This window comes from Caretta caretta, chromosome 14, assembly GCF_965140235.1.
Source record: "Caretta caretta isolate rCarCar2 chromosome 14, rCarCar1.hap1, whole genome shotgun sequence".
Lineage (NCBI taxonomy): Eukaryota > Metazoa > Chordata > Testudines > Cheloniidae > Caretta > Caretta caretta.
The window spans coordinates 47,865,395-47,886,082 of record NC_134219.1 but is presented as its reverse complement, the minus strand read 5'-3'; the positions used below and the strand labels follow the sequence as shown (position 1 = coordinate 47,886,082).

The following is a 20,688-nucleotide window of genomic DNA, read 5'->3' as shown; positions in this document are numbered from 1 at the left end:
CACTCACTCACACACACCCCCGGCAGGGAGACACACATTTACACACTCACACACACACGCGGCAGGGACACACACACACACATTTACACACTCACACACGCCCCCCCCCCCAGCTCCTTTCCCCGCTGGGGGAGGGGGCATGTCCCGGGGGGGGGTCCCCGTGTCCAAGAGGCTCCTGGTGACGTCACTGGAGATTCCCTGCGGCGGGGGAGGGGGAGGAAATTTCCGCGGCGGGGCCGACACGTCACGGGGGGCGGGGCCCGCGGGGGGGTCCCCGGCCGGCGCGGGGCGCAGCCAGCCAGACACACGGACGGGCTGGATCGGGCGGTGAGCGACCCCCGGCACGGGGCATGGGCGGGCGGAGGGTGCAGGGGGTCGGGGGGCTTCTGTGGGGCGGGAGGGGGACGGATGGCGGGGGTCTGTGGGGCTGGCTGGGTGGGGGATGGGGATGGATGGGGGGCCTATGGGGCTGGTCGGGGGGACAGATGGGGGTTCTATATGGGGCTGGTTGGGGGGAGGGGGGACTGATGCGGGGCCTGTGGGGCTGGTTGGGGGGATGGGTACGGATGGGGGGGGTCTGTGGAGTGGGGGTGAGGGTGGGGCGATGGGAGACGGATGGGGGGTCTGTAGGGGGGTCTGTGGGACTGGTTGGGGGGATGGGAGACGGAAGGGAGGTCTGTAGGGGGGTCTGTGGGGCTGATTGGGGGGATGGGGACGGATGGGGGGTCTGTGGGGCGGGGGATGAGGGTGGGGGGATCTGTGGGGCTGGTTGGGGGGAGGGGGGTCTGTAGGGGGATCTGTGGGGCTGGATGGGGGGATGGGAGACGGATGGGGGGGTCTGTGGGGCTGGTTGGGGGATGGGGACGGATCGGGGATCTGTGGGGCTGGTTGGGGGAGGGGGGACTGATGGGGGATCTGTGGGGCTGGCTGGGGGATGGGGACGGATGGGGGGGTCTGTGGGGTGGGGGGATCTGTAGGGGGATCTGTGGGGCTGGATGGGGGGATGGGAGACGGATGGGGGGGTCTGTGGGGCTGGTTCGGGGATGGGGGGTCTGTGGGGCGGGGGGTGAGGGTGGGGGGATCTGTGGGGCTGGTTGGGGGAGGGCGGCTGATGGGGGATCTGTAGGGGGATCTGTGGGGCTGATTGGAGGAGGAGGGACTGATGGGGGGTCCGTGGGGCTGGTTGGGGGAGGGGGGACAGATGGGGGATCTGTGGGGCTGGTTGGGGGGATGGGGACGGATGGGGGGGTCTGTAGGGCTGGTGGGGAGGCGCAGGGGGGGTCTGTGGGGCCGGGCCCGGGCGGGGGATGGGGGGGTCTGTAGGGGGATCTGTGTGGCTGGGGGGGGCGCAGGGGGCTCTGTGGGGCGGGGCTGGTGGGGGTCTGTAGGGGGGTCTGTGGGGCTGGTGGGGTGTGTGGGACTGGTGGGGGGCGCAGGGGGCTCTGTGGGGCGGGGGGTCAGGGTGGGGGCTGGTGGGGTCTGTGGGGCGGGGCTGGTGGGGGGCGCGGGGCGGGGTGGGGGGTCAGGGTGGGGGCTGTAGGGGGCTCGGTGGGGCGGGGGGGGCGCAGGGGGGCCTGTGGGGCCGGGCCCGGAGCGGGGCGGGGGATGGGGGGGTCTGTAGGGCCGTCTGTGGGGCTGGTGGGAGGCGCTGGGGGCTCTGTGGGGCGGGGGGTCAGGGTGGGGGCTGTAGGGGGCTCTGTGGGGCTGGCTGGGGGGGGTGCCGGGCCCGGGGCGGAGCGGGGGGGGGTCTGTAGGGGGCTCTGTGGGGCTGGGGGGCGCAGGGGGCTCTGTGGGGCGGGGGGTCAGGGTGGGGGCTGTGGGGCTGGCGGGGGGGCGCAGGGGGCTCTGTGGGGCGGGGGGTCAGGGTAGAAGCTGGGGGGGCTGTAGGGGGGTCTGTGGGGCGGGGGGTCAGGGTGGGGGCTGTAGGGGGCTCTGTGGGGCTGGGGGGGCGCAGGGGGGCCTGTGGGGCCGGGCCCGGGTCGGGTCGGGGGCTGGGGGGGGGCTGTAGGGGGCTCTGTGGGGCGGGGGGTCAGGGTGGGGGCTGTGGGGCGCAGGGGGGGCGCAGGGGGCTCTGTGGGGCTGGCCGGCAGGTCTAGGGGATCTGTGGGGCTGGTGGGGGGGTGCCGGGCCCGGGGCGGGGGCTGGGGGGCTCTGCGGGGCTGGGGGGGTCTGTGGGGGGCTCTGCGGGGCGGGGCGGGGGATGGGGGGGTCTGTAGGGGGCTCTGTGGGGCTGGGGGGGGCTCTGCGGGGCGGGGCAGGGGCTGGGGGGGTCTGTAGGGGGCTCTGCGGGGCTGGGGGGGTCTGTGCGGGGCTGGGGGGCTGTGGGGGGCTCTGCGGGGCTGGGGGGGTCTGTAGGGGGCTCTGTGGGGCGGGGGGTCAGGGTGGGGGCTGTGGGGCTGGGGGGGTCTGTGGGGGGCTCTGCGGGGCGGGGGGTCAGGGTGGGGGCTGTGGGGGTCTGTAGGGGGCTCTGTGGGGCGGGGGCTCTGCGGGGCGGGGGCTGGGGGGGTCTGTGGGGGGCTCTGCGGGGCTGGGGGGGTCTGTGCGGGGCTGGGGGGGCTGGGGGGCTCTGCGGGGCGGGGCGGGGTCTGTGGGGGGCTGTGGGGGGCTCTGCGGGGCGGGGGCTGGGGGGGTCTGTGGGGGGCTCTGTGGGTCTGGGGGGTCTGTAGGGGGCTCTGCGGGGCTGGGGGGGTCTGTGGGGGGCTCTGCGGGGCGGGGGGTCAGGGTGGGGGCTGGGGGGGTCTGTGGGGGGCTCTGCGGGGCGGGGGGTCAGGGTGGGGTCTGGGGGGGTCTGTGGGGGGCTCTGCGGGGCTGGGGGGGGTCTGTGGGGGGCTCTGCGGGGCGGGGGGTCAGGGTGGGGGCTGGGGGGGTCTGTGGGGGGCTCTGCGGGGCGGGGCGGGGCTGGGGGGGGTCTGTGGGGGGCTCTGCGGGGCGGGGGGTCAGGGTGGGGGCTGTGGGGGTCTGTAGGGGGCTCTGCGGGGCTGTGGGGGTCTGTGGGGGGCTCTGCGGGGCGGGGGGTCAGGGTGGGGGCTGGGGGGGTCTGTGGGGGGCTCTGTGGGGGGCTCTGCGGGGCTGGGGGGGGTCTGTGGGGGGCTCTGCGGGGCGGGGGGTCAGGGTGGGGGCTGTGGGGGTCTGTGGGGGGCTCTGCGGGGCGGGGGGTCAGGGTGGGGGCTGGGGGGGTCTGTGGGGGGCTCTGTGGGGGGCTCTGCGGGGCTGGGGGGGGTCTGTGGGGGGCTCTGCGGGGCGGGGCGGGGGATCCCCGCGGGTCTCTCCGGGAACGGCCGCGGCCGCTGGGGAATCCCCCGGGGGACTCGGGCCTCGTGGGCCGAAGGAGCGGCCGGGAAAAGGCTCCGCCAATCAGAGCGCGGAGGAGGGTCTAAGTGAAATGGGAAACGGCGACGTCTCTGAGCCAATCAGAGCCTGGGGATTGGGGACCGCCACCGCTCCCGGCCAGTCAGCTCCGGGAGTGGGATAAACCTCCGCCCGGCCAATCAGCGCGCAGGGAATGGGATAGACCGCCGCCCCTCAGCCAATCGCTCTGAATGGGGGGCGGAGGGCGGGAGCCCCGGCTCTCAGCCAATCAGCGCCAGTTAACCCCTTCCCCTCCGGCTCTTTCTCCCCGCAGGCATCCCCTCCCCCGCTGAGATGAGTTTCCTAGTCGTCAGCCCCTGGGGCAGCACCAAGCCCATCCTGGCCCCCAGCCCCGCCCAGGAGGGGCAGCCGGAGGGGCCCCCCGGGGGGGCGCCCGGACCCTGCGAGGGGGGATCCCGCTGCGACGGGTGCCAGCTGCAGCTCGCGGAGCAGGGGCGCAGGATGGACTGCGGGCACCACCGCTGCAAAGAGTGCGAGCAGGGCTCCAGCCGGCAGGGGGCGCGGGGGGCAGGGACGGAGTGGGGGCAGCAGGGGGCGCCGGGGGCAGGGACGGAGTGGGGGCAGCAGGGGGCGCCTGGGGGCAGGGCAGAAGGCAGCAGGGGGCGCCGGGGGCAGGGACGGAGTGGGGGCAGCAGGGGGCGCCGGGGGCAGGGACGGAGTGGGGGCAGCAGGGGGCGCCGGGGGGCAGGGCGGAAGGCAGCAGGGGGAGCGGGGGGCTGTGGGGAGCGGGGCAGGAGACCACCAGGAGGCGCGGGGCTGCAGAGGGGGAGCAGGGGGCTGTGGGGAGCAGGGCAGGAGGCACCAGAGGGCACGGGGCTGCAGGGGGCAGCAGGGGGAGTGAGGGGCTGGGGGGCAGGGCAGAAGGCACAAGAAGGCATGTGGCTGCAGGGGGGCAGCAGGGGGAGTGGGGGGCTGTGGGGAGCGGGGCAGGAGACACCAGGGGGCACGGGGCTGCAGGGGGAGCAGGGGGCAGGGACGGAGTGGGGGCAGCAGGGGGCGCGGGGGGCAGGGACGGAGTGGGGGCAGCAGGGGGCGCCGGGGGCAGGGACGGAGTGGGGGCAGCAGGGGGCACCAGGGGGCAGGGCGGAAGGCAGCAGGGGGAGCGGGGGGCTGTGGGGAGCGGGGCAGGAGACCACCAGGAGGCGCGGGGCTGCAGAGGGGGAGCAGGGGGCTGTGGGGAGCAGGGCAGGAGGCACCAGAGGGCACGGGGCTGCAGGGGGCAGCAGGGGGAGTGAGGGGCTGGGGGGCAGGGCAGAAGGCACAAGAAGGCATGTGGCTGCAGGGGGGCAGCAGGGGGAGTGGGGGGCTGTGGGGAGCGGGGCAGGAGACACCAGGGGGCACGGGGCTGCAGGGGGATTGGGGGGCTGTGGGGAGCGGGGCAGGAGGCACCAGGGGGCGCGGGGCTGCAGGGGGCAACAAGGGGAGCGGGGGGCTGGGGGGAGCAGGCAGAAGGCACAAGAAGGCACAGGGCTGCAGGGGGCAGCAGGGGGGGCGGGGGCCTGTGGGGAGCGGGGCAGGAGGCACCAGGGGGCATTGGGCTGCAGGGGGGCAGCAGGGGGTACTGCACTGCGGGGGGCAGCAGGGGGCGCTCTGCCCTGCTAATACCCTGGCACCTTTTCCCTCCTGGGCTTTGCAGGGCCGGGGAACGGGCCTGTCTCCAGTGTCTGGAGGACCAGGGAAAGCAGCTGCTCAACGACCTGGACCGGGTACGTGCATCTGGGGGGGGGGGGGACGATTCCAAATTCAACCCCAGCCGCGCCGCGCCCCGCCTCCCCAGCCTGGCTCGGGGGGCGGGGAATGGGGCATGGGGTCTGTCCCCCTCCAGGGGGCGCCGGCTCCCACCCGGCCCCAGGGCAGGGACTGGCTGGCTCATGGGGGCGGGGAATGGGCCTGCCCCAGGACGGGGGGTAGGGAATGGGGCAGGGGCCTGTCCCCTCTAAGGGGCGCGGGGGGCAGGGCGGAAGGCACCAGGGGGCATTGGGCTGCAGGGGGGCAGCAGGGGGTAGTGCGCTGCAGGGGGCGTTCTCCCCTGCCTTCTCCCATCCTGCCCCAGGGCGGGGACTGGCTGGCTGGGGGGGGCGGGGAATGGGGCAGGGGCCCTTCTAACCATTTGCGCCCCCCGGGGCTTGGCCTCCCCTAGGACGCCCACCGCCCCCTGTCCCCGGAGGAGCTGGTTTCTTGGCCGTACGGTGCCCTGAGCTGCCACGTGCGGGTAAGTCCGCGGGCAGGCGGAAGGACACCTGGCGCTCGTGCTTGGGCAAGATCTAGTCCCCCCTCAAAGCACCAGGCGGATGGAGGCTTGGGGACTAGTATTTCCAGGGGCGCTGTGGGGCAGGGAGCCGGCGGGAGGCTCAGCAGGGGGCGTTCTCCCTAGGCAGGCGGGGCTGGCCCCGCAGCGGTACTGGGGGGCCCATGGGCTCAGCTCTCTCCTCTCGCTCCTAGCAGGTGCACCATGGGAAGGTGGAGGAGGCCGAGTCCCTGCCGGCCCCGTCCCACCAGCGCCTCCTGCTGGAGGCGGTGCAGGGGGCGGAGGCGGCCCGGGGGCGGCTGGACCAGCGGCTGAGCGAGGTGGAGGCCCAGCAGAAGACCTTGCAGAACATCGTGACGGTGCTGAGCCGGGAGATGGGCCGGCGCGACGGGGCCAGGGGCTCGGCCGACAGGGGCTCGGCCAGCGTCCTGGGGGAAGCCATGGCCCGCATCCTGTACCTGGAGGAAAAGGTCGGCGCTCGCTCCACAACTGAGGGGGAGCAGAACCCCCCTCGCCCGCTCACTGTTGACCTCTGACCTTTCCCATTTGGCCCCTGCTCCCAGAGTTGACCTATGACCCCGGCTTGGCCCAAGGATTTGACTTTTGAGTCGTGAGCCCTCAGCTTCAGCCTCCGGCCCCATGGTTTAGCCAAGAACTTTCACGGTTGACCTCTGACCTCTCACGTTGGTCCCATGGTTGCCCTAAGAGCTTTCAGAGTTGACCTGTGACTTCATGGTGATCTGTGAGTTCTCACATTTCACCCCTCGCATTGGACCCATGCTTGGCCCACATGCTCTCACCTTTGACCTCTGACCCCTCCCATTCGATCCAGGGTCCAAAAGTCGACCAAAGACCTTTTAGAGTTGACCTACAACGCCCCCTATTGGCTTCCACCTTTCACCGGCTCCCCCATGGTTCAGCATGGGCCTATGAAGCCTGAACCTTGACCCATGACCTCCCGTTTGACGCATGACCCATGACCTTAGCCTCGTTGTCCCATCTCCTCCCTTGTGGTCTATCGCGCCCTCCCATGAACGTCCCAGGCACCGACTTGACCCCATACCTCAACTCCCGCCAACTTCTCCGTCTCCTTCCCTCCAGGTGGCCCAGCAGGACTCGCTCCTGGCCATCAAGGACGTGATGATCAGCAGCCTGGGGGCCCAGGTCCAGGCCCTGGAGCAGACCTCCTATGATGGACACTTTCTCTGGAGGGTCCCTGACGTGGGGCGAAAGTTGCAGCAAGCCCTGTCCAGACAGATACCTGCAGTCTACTCCCCCCGTGAGTGCCATCGCCAGGGAGCAGAGGAAAATCCCCCAGCATTCACCACACTTTGGCCACAGCAATACCATGTGGCAGAGAGTTCCCCAGCCCAACACCAGGTGTGGGTCGGTGCAAGAGGCAGCAAATCCCCCATAATGCACCTCAACAGGGATGCATCACCCTGGAGGATATCCTGGCTGTGCTAATATCCAGCAGCAGGGAGTTCCGCAGTTTAACATCAGCCTACATCAAGGAAAACAGCGGAGGATGTTCAGAAATCCCCCGCAATGCTCTCCACTGAGGCAACATGCCTTCTGGGGATATTTTAGATACGTAAATATCCAGTAGCAGACAGTCCTGCACGCAAAACACCAAGACCAGATGGCGATGTTGAGGTCTGTGACCCTATAATGCTCCTCACCAGACAGCAAAGCCCCACAACTGGACTGTCCTCAGCACAATGATATCCTGTTGTGGGGAGTTCCAGAGGTTAACAGCGGGCAGAGTATAGCCCCCAGAGTGCACCTCAACAGGCATTATCCCCCAGAATACTTTGGGCATGGTGAAATCTAGTGGCAGGTAGTTCCACAGATGAACGCTATTGAAAGTAATTAGCTCTACAGCAGACAACCAGGCAACAGTGGTGGGAAGTAATAAATCCCCCATGATGTGTCAGTCTGCCTGGAGTAGCCCTCAGCACAACAGCGTCATGGGTCCTGGAGTCCCACGGGTTAACAGTGGCCCCAGGTCAGTGCGCTTAGTGGAACACGGGGGAGGGAAGCAGAAATTCCCCCACCACGCACTTCATCAGGCAATCGTCTCCTGTGAAATAGCTTGGTATGGTAATATCATGGGGCAGGGAGTTCCAAAAGCACACGTGTTTGTAGGCGGGAGTGGCAGATATCAGTCATCTCTCTCTCCCTCTCTGCCTCCATCAGCCTTCTACACCAGCCGCTACGGCTACAAACTCTGCCTCAAGGTTTACCTCAATGGGGACGGCACCGGGGCCGGGACGCACATCTCCCTCTTCTTGGTGCTGATGAGGGGAGAATACGATTTCCGGCTCAAATGGCCTTTCCGTCACAAGGTGAGAGGGGCGCGGGGCCTGTCCCCTCTGGGGGGTGCCGGGGCCCGGCTGGACCTCTAACGACCGTTAACCCTTTCAATCTGCTCCCCAGGTCACCTTCACGCTCCTGGATCAAGCCGGCGAGCGGCACATCTCGAGCTCTTTCCAGACGGCGGATGGCTCCTCTTCCTTCCAGCGGCCCGTGAGCAAGTGCAACATAGCCAGCGGCCTCCCCGAATTCTTCCCCCTCTGCCGGCTCCACGCCCCGGAAGCCACCTACATCCAGGAGGACACCTTAGCCTTCGAGGCCCTGATCAACGCCAGCCTCTAGGGCGGGGCAGTTCGCCCTGCAGCCCACGGGCCCGGGCCTCGCTCGGGCCTCGAGACATTGCCGGCAGCTGAAACTCCGGGGTTGGCATCTTCCAAGCTGTCCGCCCGCACCGCCTCTCCCCCCGCCACGCCTTCGCCCAAAAGGGCCCCGCAAACACCACGCTTCCCCTCCGCTGGCTTCACCTCAGAAGCTGGCCACCAAAAATGGAGGTTGACCCCACATGGTAACCACTGCGGAGGAGGGTTTCAAGACCAGACGACCCTGACGTCTCTCCCGCGATGGCCCCCCATGACCGGGTTCTGCCTCTTCTGAAAGCTTAGTCCGGGACGGTGGCCACCAATGGTGGAGGGTGAGCCCTCGGGGCAGCCATCGTGGAAGAGACGAAGGTGGAGGGAGACCCTTAAGCGTCATCCAAGATGGCTGACCGTGAAAGATGGAGGGGGGCTGTTGTGGCAGCCATCTTGGCAGCTGTTCTGACAGCAGAGGGAGATGGCGGATGAGCCGGTGGCCCCCACTTAAGGTCTCCCTCCACTTAAGGTCTCCCTCACACAGAGAGGGTCAGCTATGGGGTGATCCCCCCCACAGACCCCCATAAACACAAAGCCCCCCAACAGTATGGAGCTCACCTCCCGTGCCCACAATTCCCCCCACACCTCAGAGACCAGCTGCACAGCTGTCCCTGGGGAGCTTGTTCACCGGCTCTTATTTTTGTAGACCCTACAAAAAGTCACATTGAACGCGACTGCCGCAGCAACATGCCACGCAGCTCTGGGCTTTTCGGGCGGCCGATTGTCCCGCTGGGAGCGGGGACAGAATGACCAGAAACGGGGCGGTTTTGTATTCAATACGCCAAAGCGGACTGGAATATTTAAGAAGGAAAATATTTTTTAACTGAATTAAACTCTTATTTATTTGGGTGACACTAAATCTATTTATGGATCGCAGCGGCTGCTCTTGGAGGGGGTGACGTTTAGTGCATCCCCCTGCCCCCCAAACTGAAACTGGGTCCCGTGGAGAGAACTGAAATTGAAGTGAGAGGTTTCCCCTCTAGGGGATGCTGGCTGCGTGGTGGGGGGGACTGGGTGGCTCAGGGGCAGTGGGGTACGGGTCCCCCCCAATTGAGACACCACTCTGAGAGGGCTAAATTGGTTCAATTCTTTATTGTGTCATGGATCTCAGAGGCAGTGAGAAGCTCTGCCCTAGGGGGCGCTCCTACTCCACAGCACAGGGGGCTCCTAGGAGCCCCCCTAACTACTCTAACACACACACACAAGGCACCCCTGTCTTGGGGAGGGGCAGTCACCCGTACATAGCTAAAGGTCTGGGATCCCCACCGGCCCCACAGCAGACTTATCCAGCCTGGTATCCCAGCGCTCCCACCAAGGATCAGTCTCACAGACCCACAGTCACGACAGCTAACGGTGGAAGGGGTTGTACTATAGGGGTGTGGCAGTGGGGAGCAAGTTGTGTTTCAGGGGGTAAGAGGGCTAACCCCCAAAACACCAGCACCATAGATTAGTGGATGAATGGCTGGGGGGGGGGGGAGGCAGCAATGGGGCTGGAAGATCCTAACCACAGTGAAAGGTCTCCCCTAATTCAGGGATCTCAGGTATCCGAGGTCCTCCAGTGCCGTGGCTTCAATATTGGGGTCCCTATTGTGTGGTATAACATACTGGTGTCCCTCAAACCCCCTCCCCATGGTGGCATGATAAATCAGGGTCCCCCAAACCTTCCACTATCCCAGCAGGACATAGCTGGGATCCCCCAAGCCCCATATGAGAGTGGGCTCTAACCCCTCCCTCCCCAGGCCACCCACTAAGTATAGATGGGTCCCACCCACTGTTTCCCCTCCCCGCAAAGGAACAAAGGGTTTCCCAACACTTTGGGGGGCCCCACCTAATGGGCCTTCCACCCTCTCCTGCTAATGGGGTACCCAGCCCCCCTGCTCTCCACTTCCCAAGAAGGCAGGACCCCATTATTTTCAGGGTCCACAACACATGATGTGGGAGGTTCCAAATATTCCCCAGGCTGTGTCTGAGGCTAGGCTTTTGGGGGATCAGGGGAACCCCACTTTCCAGGCAGGTGAGGGGGCAATGCCGGGAAAGGGTGAATGCCACTTCCCAGATAGAGGACAGCGAGTTGAGGGGCACCCTGAGGTTGGGGGTGCAGGGCGTGGGCTGGGTAAGATGTGGGGCATACAGGGAGGATGGGGGGCCAGGGGGATCCCCCATGTAGCTGGTGGGGGGCTGGAGGCACTAGCGGTCGAGCTTCTTGTTGATGAGAAGGGAGCAGGAGCTGAGGGCCCCCCCCAGCTTGGCCACCTCGCTGCAGGCGGCGGGGATCAGGGTGAGGTCGGACAGCTTCTGGAAGGGCTGTGGGGAGAGACAAGGGTCAATTTGGGGGGTGCAAAGCATTGTGGGTAAGGAAAAGCCATTTCTATGCCCCGTCCTTTCCATCAACAGCCCCACCCACTCCTAGCCCCACCCTCCTATCCTAAACCCCGCCTCCAGATCGCCAAGCCCTGCCCCCATTCACTCCACTTCACTGATCCCCTATGCCCCACCCCCAGTTGCACATGCCCCGCCCTCCTATCCCAAACTCCGCCCCCAGGTCTCCAGATCCCCCATGCCCTGTCTCAGCCACTCCTAGCCCCACCCCTAGATTCCCAAGCCACGCCCCCACCCACTCCGAACCTTGTCCCCAGGACCCAGTCACAAATTCCCCTGCCCACTCCTACCCCAAACCCCCATGCCCTGCCCCCACTTACTCCTAGCCCCGCCCCTAAAGCCACATGCCACTCCCCCACCCACCTCAAGTCTTGCCCCAGACCCATCTCCCCTCGCCCCGTGAACCCCACCCAGTCCAACCCTGAGCCCCGCCCAAGAAAGCCCCTGTTCTCAAAGCCCCACCCCCTGCCCCGCCCCCTCCCAGCCTGCAGCTGCAAACTCCACCCCTGACCCCCCCCTCCACAAGCAACACCCCCTGGCACTCTGCCCCCACCCTCACTAGAGGCCTAAGCCCAACCCCAACCCCATCCAACCCCCACTGATCATTAAGTCCTGCCCAGGGACCCCAAACCACCCCCATCCACCCCCAGCAGGGCCTTAAGGCGTGCCCATGAACCCTCCAGTCAACAAAGCCTTTAGCCCCGCCCCCAGCAGCCATACAGCTCCGCCCCCACCCCGCCCCCTCACCTGCAGGCTGTTGGGGAACTCCTCGGGGCTGCGGTGTAGCAGGGCGCTGCCCTTGGGCCCCAGCCGCACGTAGACGCAGTTCCCGGCGGGGTCGTCCGGCACCGTCAGTGTGTCGTAGTGGTGATCGGTCAGCTGCTCCATGGTCTGGGGGTGGGGCCAATGGGGGTGAGAGCAGGGCCTGGTGTCCCCCTCATCCACACAGTCCTTAGATCAGTGCCCTGGGCCCACCCGGCCTGGTATCCTACTGCTGACACCACAGCTCAGCCCCCTGAGCCCACCCAGCTCAGTATCCCACCGCAGCCACCACAGCTCAACCCCTTGAGCCCACCCAGCCTGGTGTCCCACCTCTACTACCACAACTCAGCCTCCGGGGCCCACCCAGCCCAGTATCCCACCGCTCCCACCACACCTCAGCTCCCCTGGGCTCAGCCAGCTCAGGATAGGCCCTGTTACCCTCATGGCTTTCCTGGCAGCCTCACTGCTTCCGATGGCCACTGTGTCCGGCCCAGCCATGCTACAGAAACTCTTCAGGTGGGAGGAGCCCGCCACGGGGACAGTAGAGACAGCAAAATCCTGGCACACGGGGAAGGGGGAGAAAAAAAAACATGCATGGATCCCAGCTCTGCCAGCGTCCCTCAGTCCCGCCCCGCAGCCCTGGGAAAAGGGAGAGTTGCGGGGTGGGAGCCAGGACTCCTGAGTTCTCTCCCTGACCCTGCCAAAATTCCAGCTCACCCGAAAAGTATCCGCCACCATCTCCGCCCCTCTGTGATTGGTCCATTTGGAGATGCCCACAAAGAACTCTCGACCTGTAAGGAGACAGGAACGGGCGGGACAAGACTCACTAACCCTCGAGATGCCATGGCCAAATTAGCTCCCATTGCTTTGGCTTCACTCAGGTACTCCCAAGCTGGAGCTGGCCCCTTGGATGACCCATTTGCTACCCCACCAGCCCCACCTCCCCATGCACCATCAGTCCCCCTCCCCCCAAAACCAACCTCCCAGTGCAGTCAGGAATTGATCAATGCCCTTCGAATGAAGCGGGGGGCGGGGGGGGGCGGAGAGAAGGGAGTTAGGACTCCTGGGTTCTATCCCCTGCTCTGGGAATAGAAGGCAGTTTGCTCCACATCGCCCCCTGCTGGTTCACACCCAGGGTACAAGCCATGGCTACTTGCCCTCCCGTTGCCAGGGGTCGGGCGCTCACCTGTGAAGAGCACGTCGCTGCCATCCAAGGTGGCCCCGTCATCCGTCACCTCCACCACCCGCATCTTCAGCTCCTCCAGGACCTTCTTAATGCTGATGATCTGGATCGAGCCCCCCACCCCCAACAACAGAGATTAACTCTTTCAGGGGATTCCCCTACACTTCCCCATCCCACTGGCCCATCCCTTAGCAACCCCATGAGACTAACTACCAGGCAGGCTTCAGGGCCTACACCCAAGGAGAGAGAGATTGTGAGGGTTCCAAAATGGCCACCAACACCCCCTTGCTGGCACCCCCAGTTGGAACCCTTGTCCTCCCCAACCAACCCTGCCAACATGTGCTCTTTGACCCCATCCAATGGCTCCCAATCCAGGCCTCTGGCACTGCTACTACGAGGCAGGCTTCAGCGGCCTACACCCAACACCAGGAAGAGATTGTGAGGGTCCAGAAATGGCTGCCAACACCCCCTCCCCGGTGACCCCTGTGGACATGCTCGCCCTACCCAACCAGCCCCAATGATGCAGGCCCTTTGACCCGGCCCCACGGCTCCCAACCTAGGCCTCAAACTTCACTACTTCTAGGCAGGCTTCAGCGGCCTACACCCAACACCAGGAAGAGATTGTGGGGCTTCAGAAACGAGTGCCAACGTCCCCTCTTCCACATCCCCAGCCTACCCCGGCCGTGTGTGTCCTCATCCCATGGCATTCAGCTCACAAGCTTCAGAGTTGCTACTACCCAGCAAGGTTCAGCAACACGGGCTGGCTCAGGAGGGTGGGAAACGGGACATGGGTTTTTTTCCCCCCTTTAGGGGGCACCGGCCCCTATCCAGTCCCAGGGCAGGGACAGGCTGGCTCAGGGGGGCCAGGAATGGGGCACAGGGCCCTTAATCTCTAGGGGGCGCCGGTTCAGATCTGGCCCCAAAGCAGGGGACTGCTTGGCTCGGAGGGCAGGGAATGGGGCACGGGGCCTATCCCCTCTAGATGACTTCCAAGGGGCCCAGGGAAAATGAGCCCCAGCTGTCCCACGGACTAGGAGCCGCTCCAGCCAACGCCGGGATATTTCGCCAGCTCGCTGCCTCGTCCGCTGGGAGGAGCTAAAGGGAAACATTGGCCCTCGAGTCTTCGGCCGCCCACCCAGGTGCGTTGCACGTTATTGCCACCGGGGGGCGCAACCGCATCACATTCCAGGGCACCCCTCAAACTCGGGGAAGCCGGGTTAGCAGAGATTGCGGGGCCGGCCCGATTCAAAGCGTCCCGTCCCATCTCTCCCCTCAGCTCGGAAGCGACTCACTCAGCCAGGGCCGGAGTGGGGGGCTGGCCAGCTGTGCCCCAGAGCCGGGGGGGGGGGGGAAGGAACCCAAGAGACGGGGCCTCAAAGCGTTGGGGGGAAACGTGCCGGGAAAGCCCTGGGTCTGGACCAAGGCATCAGCAGCTGCTTGGAGAAACCTCCCTGGGGCGTCTCCTAAAATAGCCAGAGCTGAGCCGAGGTTTATCCGGCCGGGAATTCAGGGAACAGAGCCGAGGGCTGGAGTAGCCAGGAGCCAGCCCCCCCCCCCCCCCACGGGCCGCCCCGCTCCCCACAGCGCCCCCTGTTGGGAGAGGCCAGGAGTGGACTAGCCAGGAGCTCCCCCTGCCCCACCCCACACCCTGTGTTTCTGGTAAGGGGTCGTTAGTCTGCAGCCAACAAGGTCCACCCAGATCCCAGCGTAAGAGCAGCTCATCAGGATCGACATGTAGGGGGCGCCGGCTCCCCCCTGCCCCAGGGCGGGGACTGGCTGGCTCAGGGGGGGCGGGGAATGGGGCAGGGGCCTGTCCCCTCCAGGGGGCACCGGCTCCCCCCTGCCCCAGGGCGGGGACTGGCTGGCTCAGGGGGGTCGGGGGGTGTGTTGGGGACACTTTCCCAAAGGTCTCCAGAGGCTATGGGAGGTTTTGCATCACCGATGAGGTCATGCTGGGATGAGCAGTTGCCACGGCAACTAGGGTCAGGCGACAAACTCTCCTGGGGGGGGCAGGGAAGGGGCTTGGCCTAGGGCCACCCTGGAGGAAGCAGATGGTGAATTAGCCTCCCCCCCCCCCCCCCCCGCTACAATAATTGATGGCTTAAGGAAGGGAGCACCAGCACCGCTAGACCCTGCTCCCCTCCCAGAGCCAGGGAGAGAACCCAGGAGTCCTGGCTCCCAGCCCCCTGCTCTAACCACTAGCCCCTCCACTCCCCTCCCAGGGCCAGGAAAGGAACCCAGGAGTCCTGGCTCCCAGCCGCCCTGCTCTAACCACTAGACCCTCCACTCCCCTCCCAGAGCCGGGGAAGGACCCCAGGCGCCCTGGTTACCTCTCCCCGCCGCGCCGGCTCCCAGGGCCGGGTGACGAGCGCCGTGTCGCCCTGGATCACGGCCGCATCCTCCACCAGCACGGAGAGGGGCAGCCCTTCGTCCGCCACCAGCTCGATCACCTGCAGCCCCAGCTTCTGCCGCAGGATCCCGGTGTAGACCCCGTACTGCCGGTGGGCCTTGGCCAGGTCCACCGGCTCTGCCGGGCCCGCCCCGTCCCCGGCGGGCCGGGCGCCCAGCGAGTCCGGGACGCTGCGGACGATGGCGTGGGTGTATCTGCCGAAGGAGGAGGGACCAGCCATGGCTGGGAGCCCTGCGGTCGGTATCGCCCCTGCCCCAATCGGGGCAATTTCCGCACCAGGCGCAGAGACCGATCGCCCCCCGCAGAGGGTAAGAGAAACTCGGCTCAATCGCCTCCCGGCTCGGGTCCCTGGTCGGCTGGCGGGTTTCCCCTCTCACCGGCCAACCAACGAGTCCCAATCAGCCACCAAAGTCAGTTTCCCTCGGAGCAGCGTTTCTGATCCATTTCAACGGATCCCCGGGCAAATCACCCAACTGGCCAAGCCTCCCCGGAGCACCCCTTCTCCCTGGCACTGGTCAGTTTCCCAGTCAATGACTCAGTTTCCTCTGATCAATTTCACTCCCTGGGCACCAACTCCCCCCTCAGCTGATCAATTCCATTCATCTTCCGGTCAATATCGCCCGGGGGGCATCCCTCCGCCAACGGGTTCTGCTTCCCAGCAAGCCCCAGTTATCTGATCGAGAGAGTCTCCAGCCCCAGATTTCCCCGAGCCGTGGCCACCGGCCAATCAATTTCCCCTGGGGACTGCTTCTCCCAGCAGCTGGTCCATTACTCCGGGGCAGTGGGCCGATCGATCTCTCGTTAGCATTAACGACCCAAGCAAGCAATCGCCCTTCAATCAGCCTCGGCACCCAAGCCTCGGATCAGCGCCCACACTCGGCGCCACGTTGATCCATTTCTTCCTAGAGCCAGTCACCCCGTTAACTTCCTTCCGGGCTCCACATGGGTCTGTCAGCTTCCCTTTGGAACCGATTCGCTTCCTCCAACACCAGATCGATGCAGTTTCTTCCTCGGTTAAATTCTGCCTTGTCCGACTGCCAATCTGCTGATCAAATCCCGAGCTGGGGGAGGGGAGGGGGGCTGGGAGTCAGGACACCTGGGTTCTATCAAGTCCTCTGCTCAAGCAACCTTCATCCCAGAGTCCCCGAATCCAGGGGAAATTCTTTGCCTCTCCTTCCTTAGATCTCGCTCGCTCCAGGCGGTATAAAAATAAAAATTCCCTCCCCCCTTCCAGGAATTTGGGGAGGGAAAAAAACCCCTATTTATTGCGTCCACACAAGCGAGACTTCTGAGAAGAAAGCGAGAGATGCACGCAGTTAGGGTCAGTTCTGTTTTCTCGGCTTCATCCATCCGCTTGAAAACCACCCGGGGGTTTGTCTCCCCGAAACCCGGCCCCTCCAAAGTCAGTCTGAATTCGGTCCCTTGAGAATGCAGGCTACACACATCTGTTTTCTTCAGTCACCTCGTGTTCCCTGCCTTGCACACGGGCCCCCAAATCTGTCCCAATGAATGTCACCCCAGAGATCCACCGAGTCCTGTCCCCCACTAAGGCCGCCCCCAAATCTGCTGCCTTAACGTTCACCCTGAGTTCTGTCCCCCAGATCTGTCCCTATTAAACTCAGATATACACCCCCTCCACCAAGTCGTACCCCAAAGATCTGCTCTGAGTTCTGTCCCCCATGAATGGGACCCCCCAAATGGTGCTCAAAATCACCCTAAAAATCTGTCTCCCCAAACTGTCCATGACAAAGAGCCATACAAATCAACCTGAATTCTGCGCAACCCAACAATCTGCCCCCAGAGTCAGTCCCATACTAACAGGGACCCCCAAAACTCATCCCCTTGGAAGCCACACAAACTATCTGCCCTGTGCCCCAAAATCTCTATGCTACTCCTCCCCCCCCCCACCCCGGTAACTCACACCCCAAATGCCCTGCGGGACTCTCGCCCCATGAGAGCTTTGAGCCCAGAGCAAGGATCTCAGCAGTATCCTGGGTTCTCTCCCCGGCCCTGGGACGGGAGTGGGGGTCTAGTGGTTAGAGCAGGGGGGTGATGGGAGCCAGAACTCCTGGGTTCTCTTCCCGGCTCTGGGAGGGGAGTGGGAGGATCTAGTGATTAGAGCAGGGGGGTGATGGGAGCCAGGACTCCTGGGTTCTCTCCCCGGTTCTGGGAGGGGAGGGGATGGGGATGGGGAGGGTCTAGTGGTTAGAGCGACGGGGTGATGGGAGCTAGGACTCCTGGGTTCTCTGCCCGGCCCTGGGAAGGGAGTGGGGGCTGGTGGGTTAGAGCAGGGGGGGCTGGGAGCCTGGACTCCTGGGTTCTCTCCCCAGCTTGGGGAGGGGAGGCCTAGTGGTTAGAGCGGGGGGGGAGCTGGGAGCCAGGACTCCTGGGTTCTATTCCAGGCTCTTCTGCAAATCACTCCTGTCCCTGAGTCTCTGTTTCTCCCCCCACCCTCAGTCTGTCTTATCTTCAGGACAGGGACTGGCTGTGACTTGTTTGTGCGGCCAACACACAATGGGGCCCGTGTCCAGCTGGAAAGAGAACTCAGGAGTCCGGAGGTGGGGGTGGGGAGGAAAAGGAAAGGGAAGGGAGCCTGGACTCGTGGGTTCTCTCCCTGGCTCTGGGAGGGGAGTGGGAGCTAGTGGTTGAGTGGGGGGGGGGGGGAGGCTGGAAGCCAGGACTCCTGGGTTCTAATGCAAATTGTGGTCTCAGTGGGGGCAGGAATTGCCCCTCCTTGTGTGTCTGCAGCGCCCATGTGACGGGCGAGGGGAGCCCGGGGGGGGGGGCAGCGTGATGCCCGATGTGGGAGGGCGGGTCTGGGTGGTGTTGGGCGCAACAGGGACCTCAATGTCCGGGGGGGGGGATCTGTGCAGCACCTGGCACAATGGGGGCCCCCCCCCGTCTCGACTGGGGTGGCAGATGCTCCTGTGAGACCAGCCTTAATTAATAATCAGTAGTCAGGACACTAATTGTCTAGTGCGCCCTGTGTATAGCCCGGGACTGAGAGGGGGTGGGACCCTGTCAATGGCCCCGTTCCTCCCCCACCCCCCCTCGATCGCCCCCCCTCGATCGCCCCCGCCGCCTCTCAGGTGCCCCCGGGCCGATCCCCCCCCGCCCCCCCTTGATCGCCCCCGCCGCCTCTCGGGTGCCCCCGGCCCGTTCCCCCCCCCGCCCCCACCCAGGGTCTGGGGAGCCAGGCAGGGGCCGCGCCCAGATTCGCTCAGGCCGAAAATATGCAACAGCTGGTTCCTGTTACCTGTTACACCCCCAGAGACACAACCCCTCTCTCTCTCACACACACACAGAAACAAACAACCCGAGACAATCTTAGACAGAGATACACACCCCCGAGACACACACACAGACACACACACCCCCCGAGACACACACACAGCCCCCCGAGACAATCTTAGACACACACACAGCCCCCCAAGACACACACATAGACACACACACCCCCCCCCCGAGACACACACACACACCCCGGAGAGAGACGCACCACTTGAGACAGCCGAACCCACAGCCCGACTGCACCCCCAGCGAGACACACGCACCCTGCCAGCCACACACACACCCCGGCAACTCACAAGGCCTCCACGCACACAACCCAGGGAAGAGAGAGACGGGCACACACCACACCCAGAAGCCCACACCCCGGGGCCACCACTGCTCCCCCCCCCCCAACCCCAATCTGCTTTCACCCAGCCGCAACCTGAGACAACAAAACCTTCCAGGCCCCCCCCGCCCCCAAGTCAGACCGAGGGACACCCCCGACCCAGGGCAGATGACCCCCCCCCCCCCCCAGCAGAGAAAACAGGCTTGGAACAGCCCAGGGAGCGAAAGAATAACACACACCCCCCGGCAGATTTTCACACCAGGGAAATTCGGGGGGGGGTTCCCCCTTTTCTCCCCAGACTGTCCCAGCCCAGCTCCGAGGCCTTGGGATCCCTCCTCCGGGCAGCTGCTCCAGGTCCCCCCACCAAAGCAGCCACCAGGTTGGGTTTTTTGGGCGGATTTGCCCCTAGGACCATAAATAATCAATCTGGCTCCTTCCACTGGGGAGCGGGGGGGGGGGGGGGGCGCTTCTCCTTCCTCAACTTCCCTGCTCCGACCCGCCACGCCCAGGGAGAGAACCCAGGAGTCCGGGGCCGCCCTGCTCCCACCCAGCACAGCCCAGCCCCCACCCAGAGCCGGAGAGAGAACCCAGGAGTCCGGGCTCCCAGCCCCCCTGCTCTAAGCACTAGACCCTCTGTGCCCCACCCAGTACCCTCCCTCGGTCTCCAAACAACCCAGCTACCGCCTCTGGATCACCCCCAAATCCTGCAACACCCCCACAGCCGTTCCCAGCTCCGCCAGCTGCCTGAGGGTCACCCCATAATCTCAGCCCTCCCTAAACAGCACCCCATAACGGCTGTTCCCCGGTAGGGAGCCCCAGCTTTCACAACACCCCAAAATCTTCAGCACCCCCCACACCCGGTCACCCCACAACCCCCTGAAAGGTCTCCCCCAAACCGCAGACGATGCCCCAGCCCCCCTTCGTTGGGCCAGAGCACCCCAGTAACTCTGCCCCCCAAATCCACCCCCTAACCCCGCCCCTCTGTCCGCCAACCCACCCTCCCTCAGCGCCCCTGAAACCACCCCAGCCCGCCCCATAGATCGGCCGCCTCTCAACTCCCCCCGCCCCGCCAGGTCCTCCCTACAGCCCCCCCGCATCCTCCACCACACAGACACCCCCCCATACCGACCCCCAGGGCTCCACCCTTAACCCAGACCCCCCCCGGGCCCCGTCCAGCGCCCTTCTCCTCCCCCCCCGGCACCTCCCAAAGACTTAATCCTCTCCCCCCAAATCACCCAACCCCGCTCCAAGGTCCCCTCCGCCCGTCGCTCCAGCCCCCTCTCCAAACCTCCCCCCAAAAATCCAGCCCCCCCCATGCGCTCTTACTTCCCTGCGCCCCGCCCAGCGGAATCCGGGGGGCCGCTGGGTTGGGGGGTCTCTCTCCCCGGGGGCGCCCCAAAAGGCCCCGGAGCTGCCGCGCCACGGGCTGGGGGCGGTTTCCTGCCAGCGACCCCCCGAGATCCGGCTGCGCCAAGCGGGGGGGGACCCCGGGACGCGTCGGCCTCGCCAGCCACCGAGCCCAGAAGCGGCCGCCCCGCCAGCCCCAGCCCCAGCGCATTGTCTGCCCGGGAGGCGGGGCTAGGCAGGCCCCGCCCCCTGCCCCGCCCCCTCGCTCACAGGCCCCGCCCACTCGGTCCCCAGGGCCTTAAAAAGGGCATAACTGGCCCCGGGCTAGGATTGACGGACCGGGGGCTTTCCTGGGGACCCCGGAGCCGGCCTGGGGGGCAGACCCACGGGCAGCAGCCGGCCAGGGGAGCTCTGGGGCCGGGAGTCACGGGGCCGAGGACGCGGGCAAGCCGGTGTCAGGCCCCATCCTGCCCCTCCTGGGGCCGCCGGGCGCCATGGGGCTGGGGGGGGCTGCTCCTGGCCCTGCCCCTCCCCCTCCTCCTGCCCCCGGCGCTGGGGCTGATGGGCCTGGGGCTGCTGCTGGCCGAGGGGGCCCGGGCCTGGCCCGGCTGCTCCTGCCCCGGCACCGCCCCCGGCTGGGGCTGGGCC

At 66.0% G+C, this 20,688-nt stretch overlaps 2 protein-coding genes across 5 annotated transcripts; one reads left to right on the top strand and one right to left on the bottom strand.

Annotated features, from left to right (window-relative positions):
- The first annotated feature begins 261 nt into the window (after window positions 1-261).
- On the top strand, window positions 262-9,202 carry LOC125621264 (TNF receptor-associated factor 1). 4 transcript variants are annotated; one of them, XM_048817979.2, is made up of 8 exons: window positions 262-327; window positions 3,623-3,839; window positions 5,006-5,075; window positions 5,510-5,581; window positions 5,815-6,087; window positions 6,719-6,896; window positions 7,817-7,965; window positions 8,057-9,202. In XM_048817979.2, the coding sequence occupies exons 2-8, from the start codon at window positions 3,643-3,645 to the stop codon at window positions 8,273-8,275; spliced, it is 1,158 nt and encodes a 385-aa protein (XP_048673936.2). In that variant the 5' UTR covers window positions 262-327; window positions 3,623-3,642; the 3' UTR covers window positions 8,276-9,202. The 4 variants fall into 4 exon arrangements, with proteins under 4 accessions (XP_048673936.2, XP_048673935.2, XP_048673938.1 ...); XM_048817978.2 differs by having other exon boundaries at window positions 5,812-6,087; XM_048817981.2 differs by lacking the exon at window positions 5,510-5,581.
- Window positions 9,203-9,416: 214 nt separating this feature from the next.
- Window positions 9,417-20,260, bottom strand: DDAH2 (DDAH family member 2, ADMA-independent). The gene is made up of 7 exons (XM_048817983.2): window positions 20,020-20,260; window positions 14,998-16,365; window positions 12,671-12,770; window positions 12,202-12,275; window positions 11,923-12,042; window positions 11,470-11,613; window positions 9,417-10,647 (listed from the first exon to the last, which is right to left on the bottom strand). The coding sequence occupies exons 2-7, from the start codon at window positions 15,295-15,297 to the stop codon at window positions 10,531-10,533; spliced, it is 855 nt and encodes a 284-aa protein (XP_048673940.2). The 5' UTR covers window positions 15,298-16,365; window positions 20,020-20,260; the 3' UTR covers window positions 9,417-10,530.
- Between the last annotated feature and the right edge of the window lie 428 nt (window positions 20,261-20,688).

Bases quoted from the DNA above. Each gene is read 5' to 3' on its own strand.
- DDAH2 (XM_048817983.2), bottom strand. From the start codon at position 15,297: ATGGCTGGTCCCTCCTCCTTCGGCAGATACACCCACGCCATCGTCCGC. The intron at 12,771-14,997 runs GTAACCAGGGCG...GGCTCGATCCAG, and splicing joins AGCCGGCGCGGCGGGGAGAG to ATCATCAGCATTAAGAAGGT. The intron at 12,043-12,201 runs GTGAGCTGGAAT...CCCGTGTGCCAG, and splicing joins TGGTGGCGGATACTTTTCGG to GATTTTGCTGTCTCTACTGT.
- LOC125621264 (XM_048817978.2), top strand. From the start codon at position 3,643: ATGAGTTTCCTAGTCGTCAGCCCCTGGGGCAGCACCAAGCCCATCCTG. The intron at 5,076-5,509 runs GTACGTGCATCT...GGCCTCCCCTAG, and splicing joins TGCTCAACGACCTGGACCGG to GACGCCCACCGCCCCCTGTC. The intron at 6,088-6,718 runs GTCGGCGCTCGC...CCTTCCCTCCAG, and splicing joins TCCTGTACCTGGAGGAAAAG to GTGGCCCAGCAGGACTCGCT.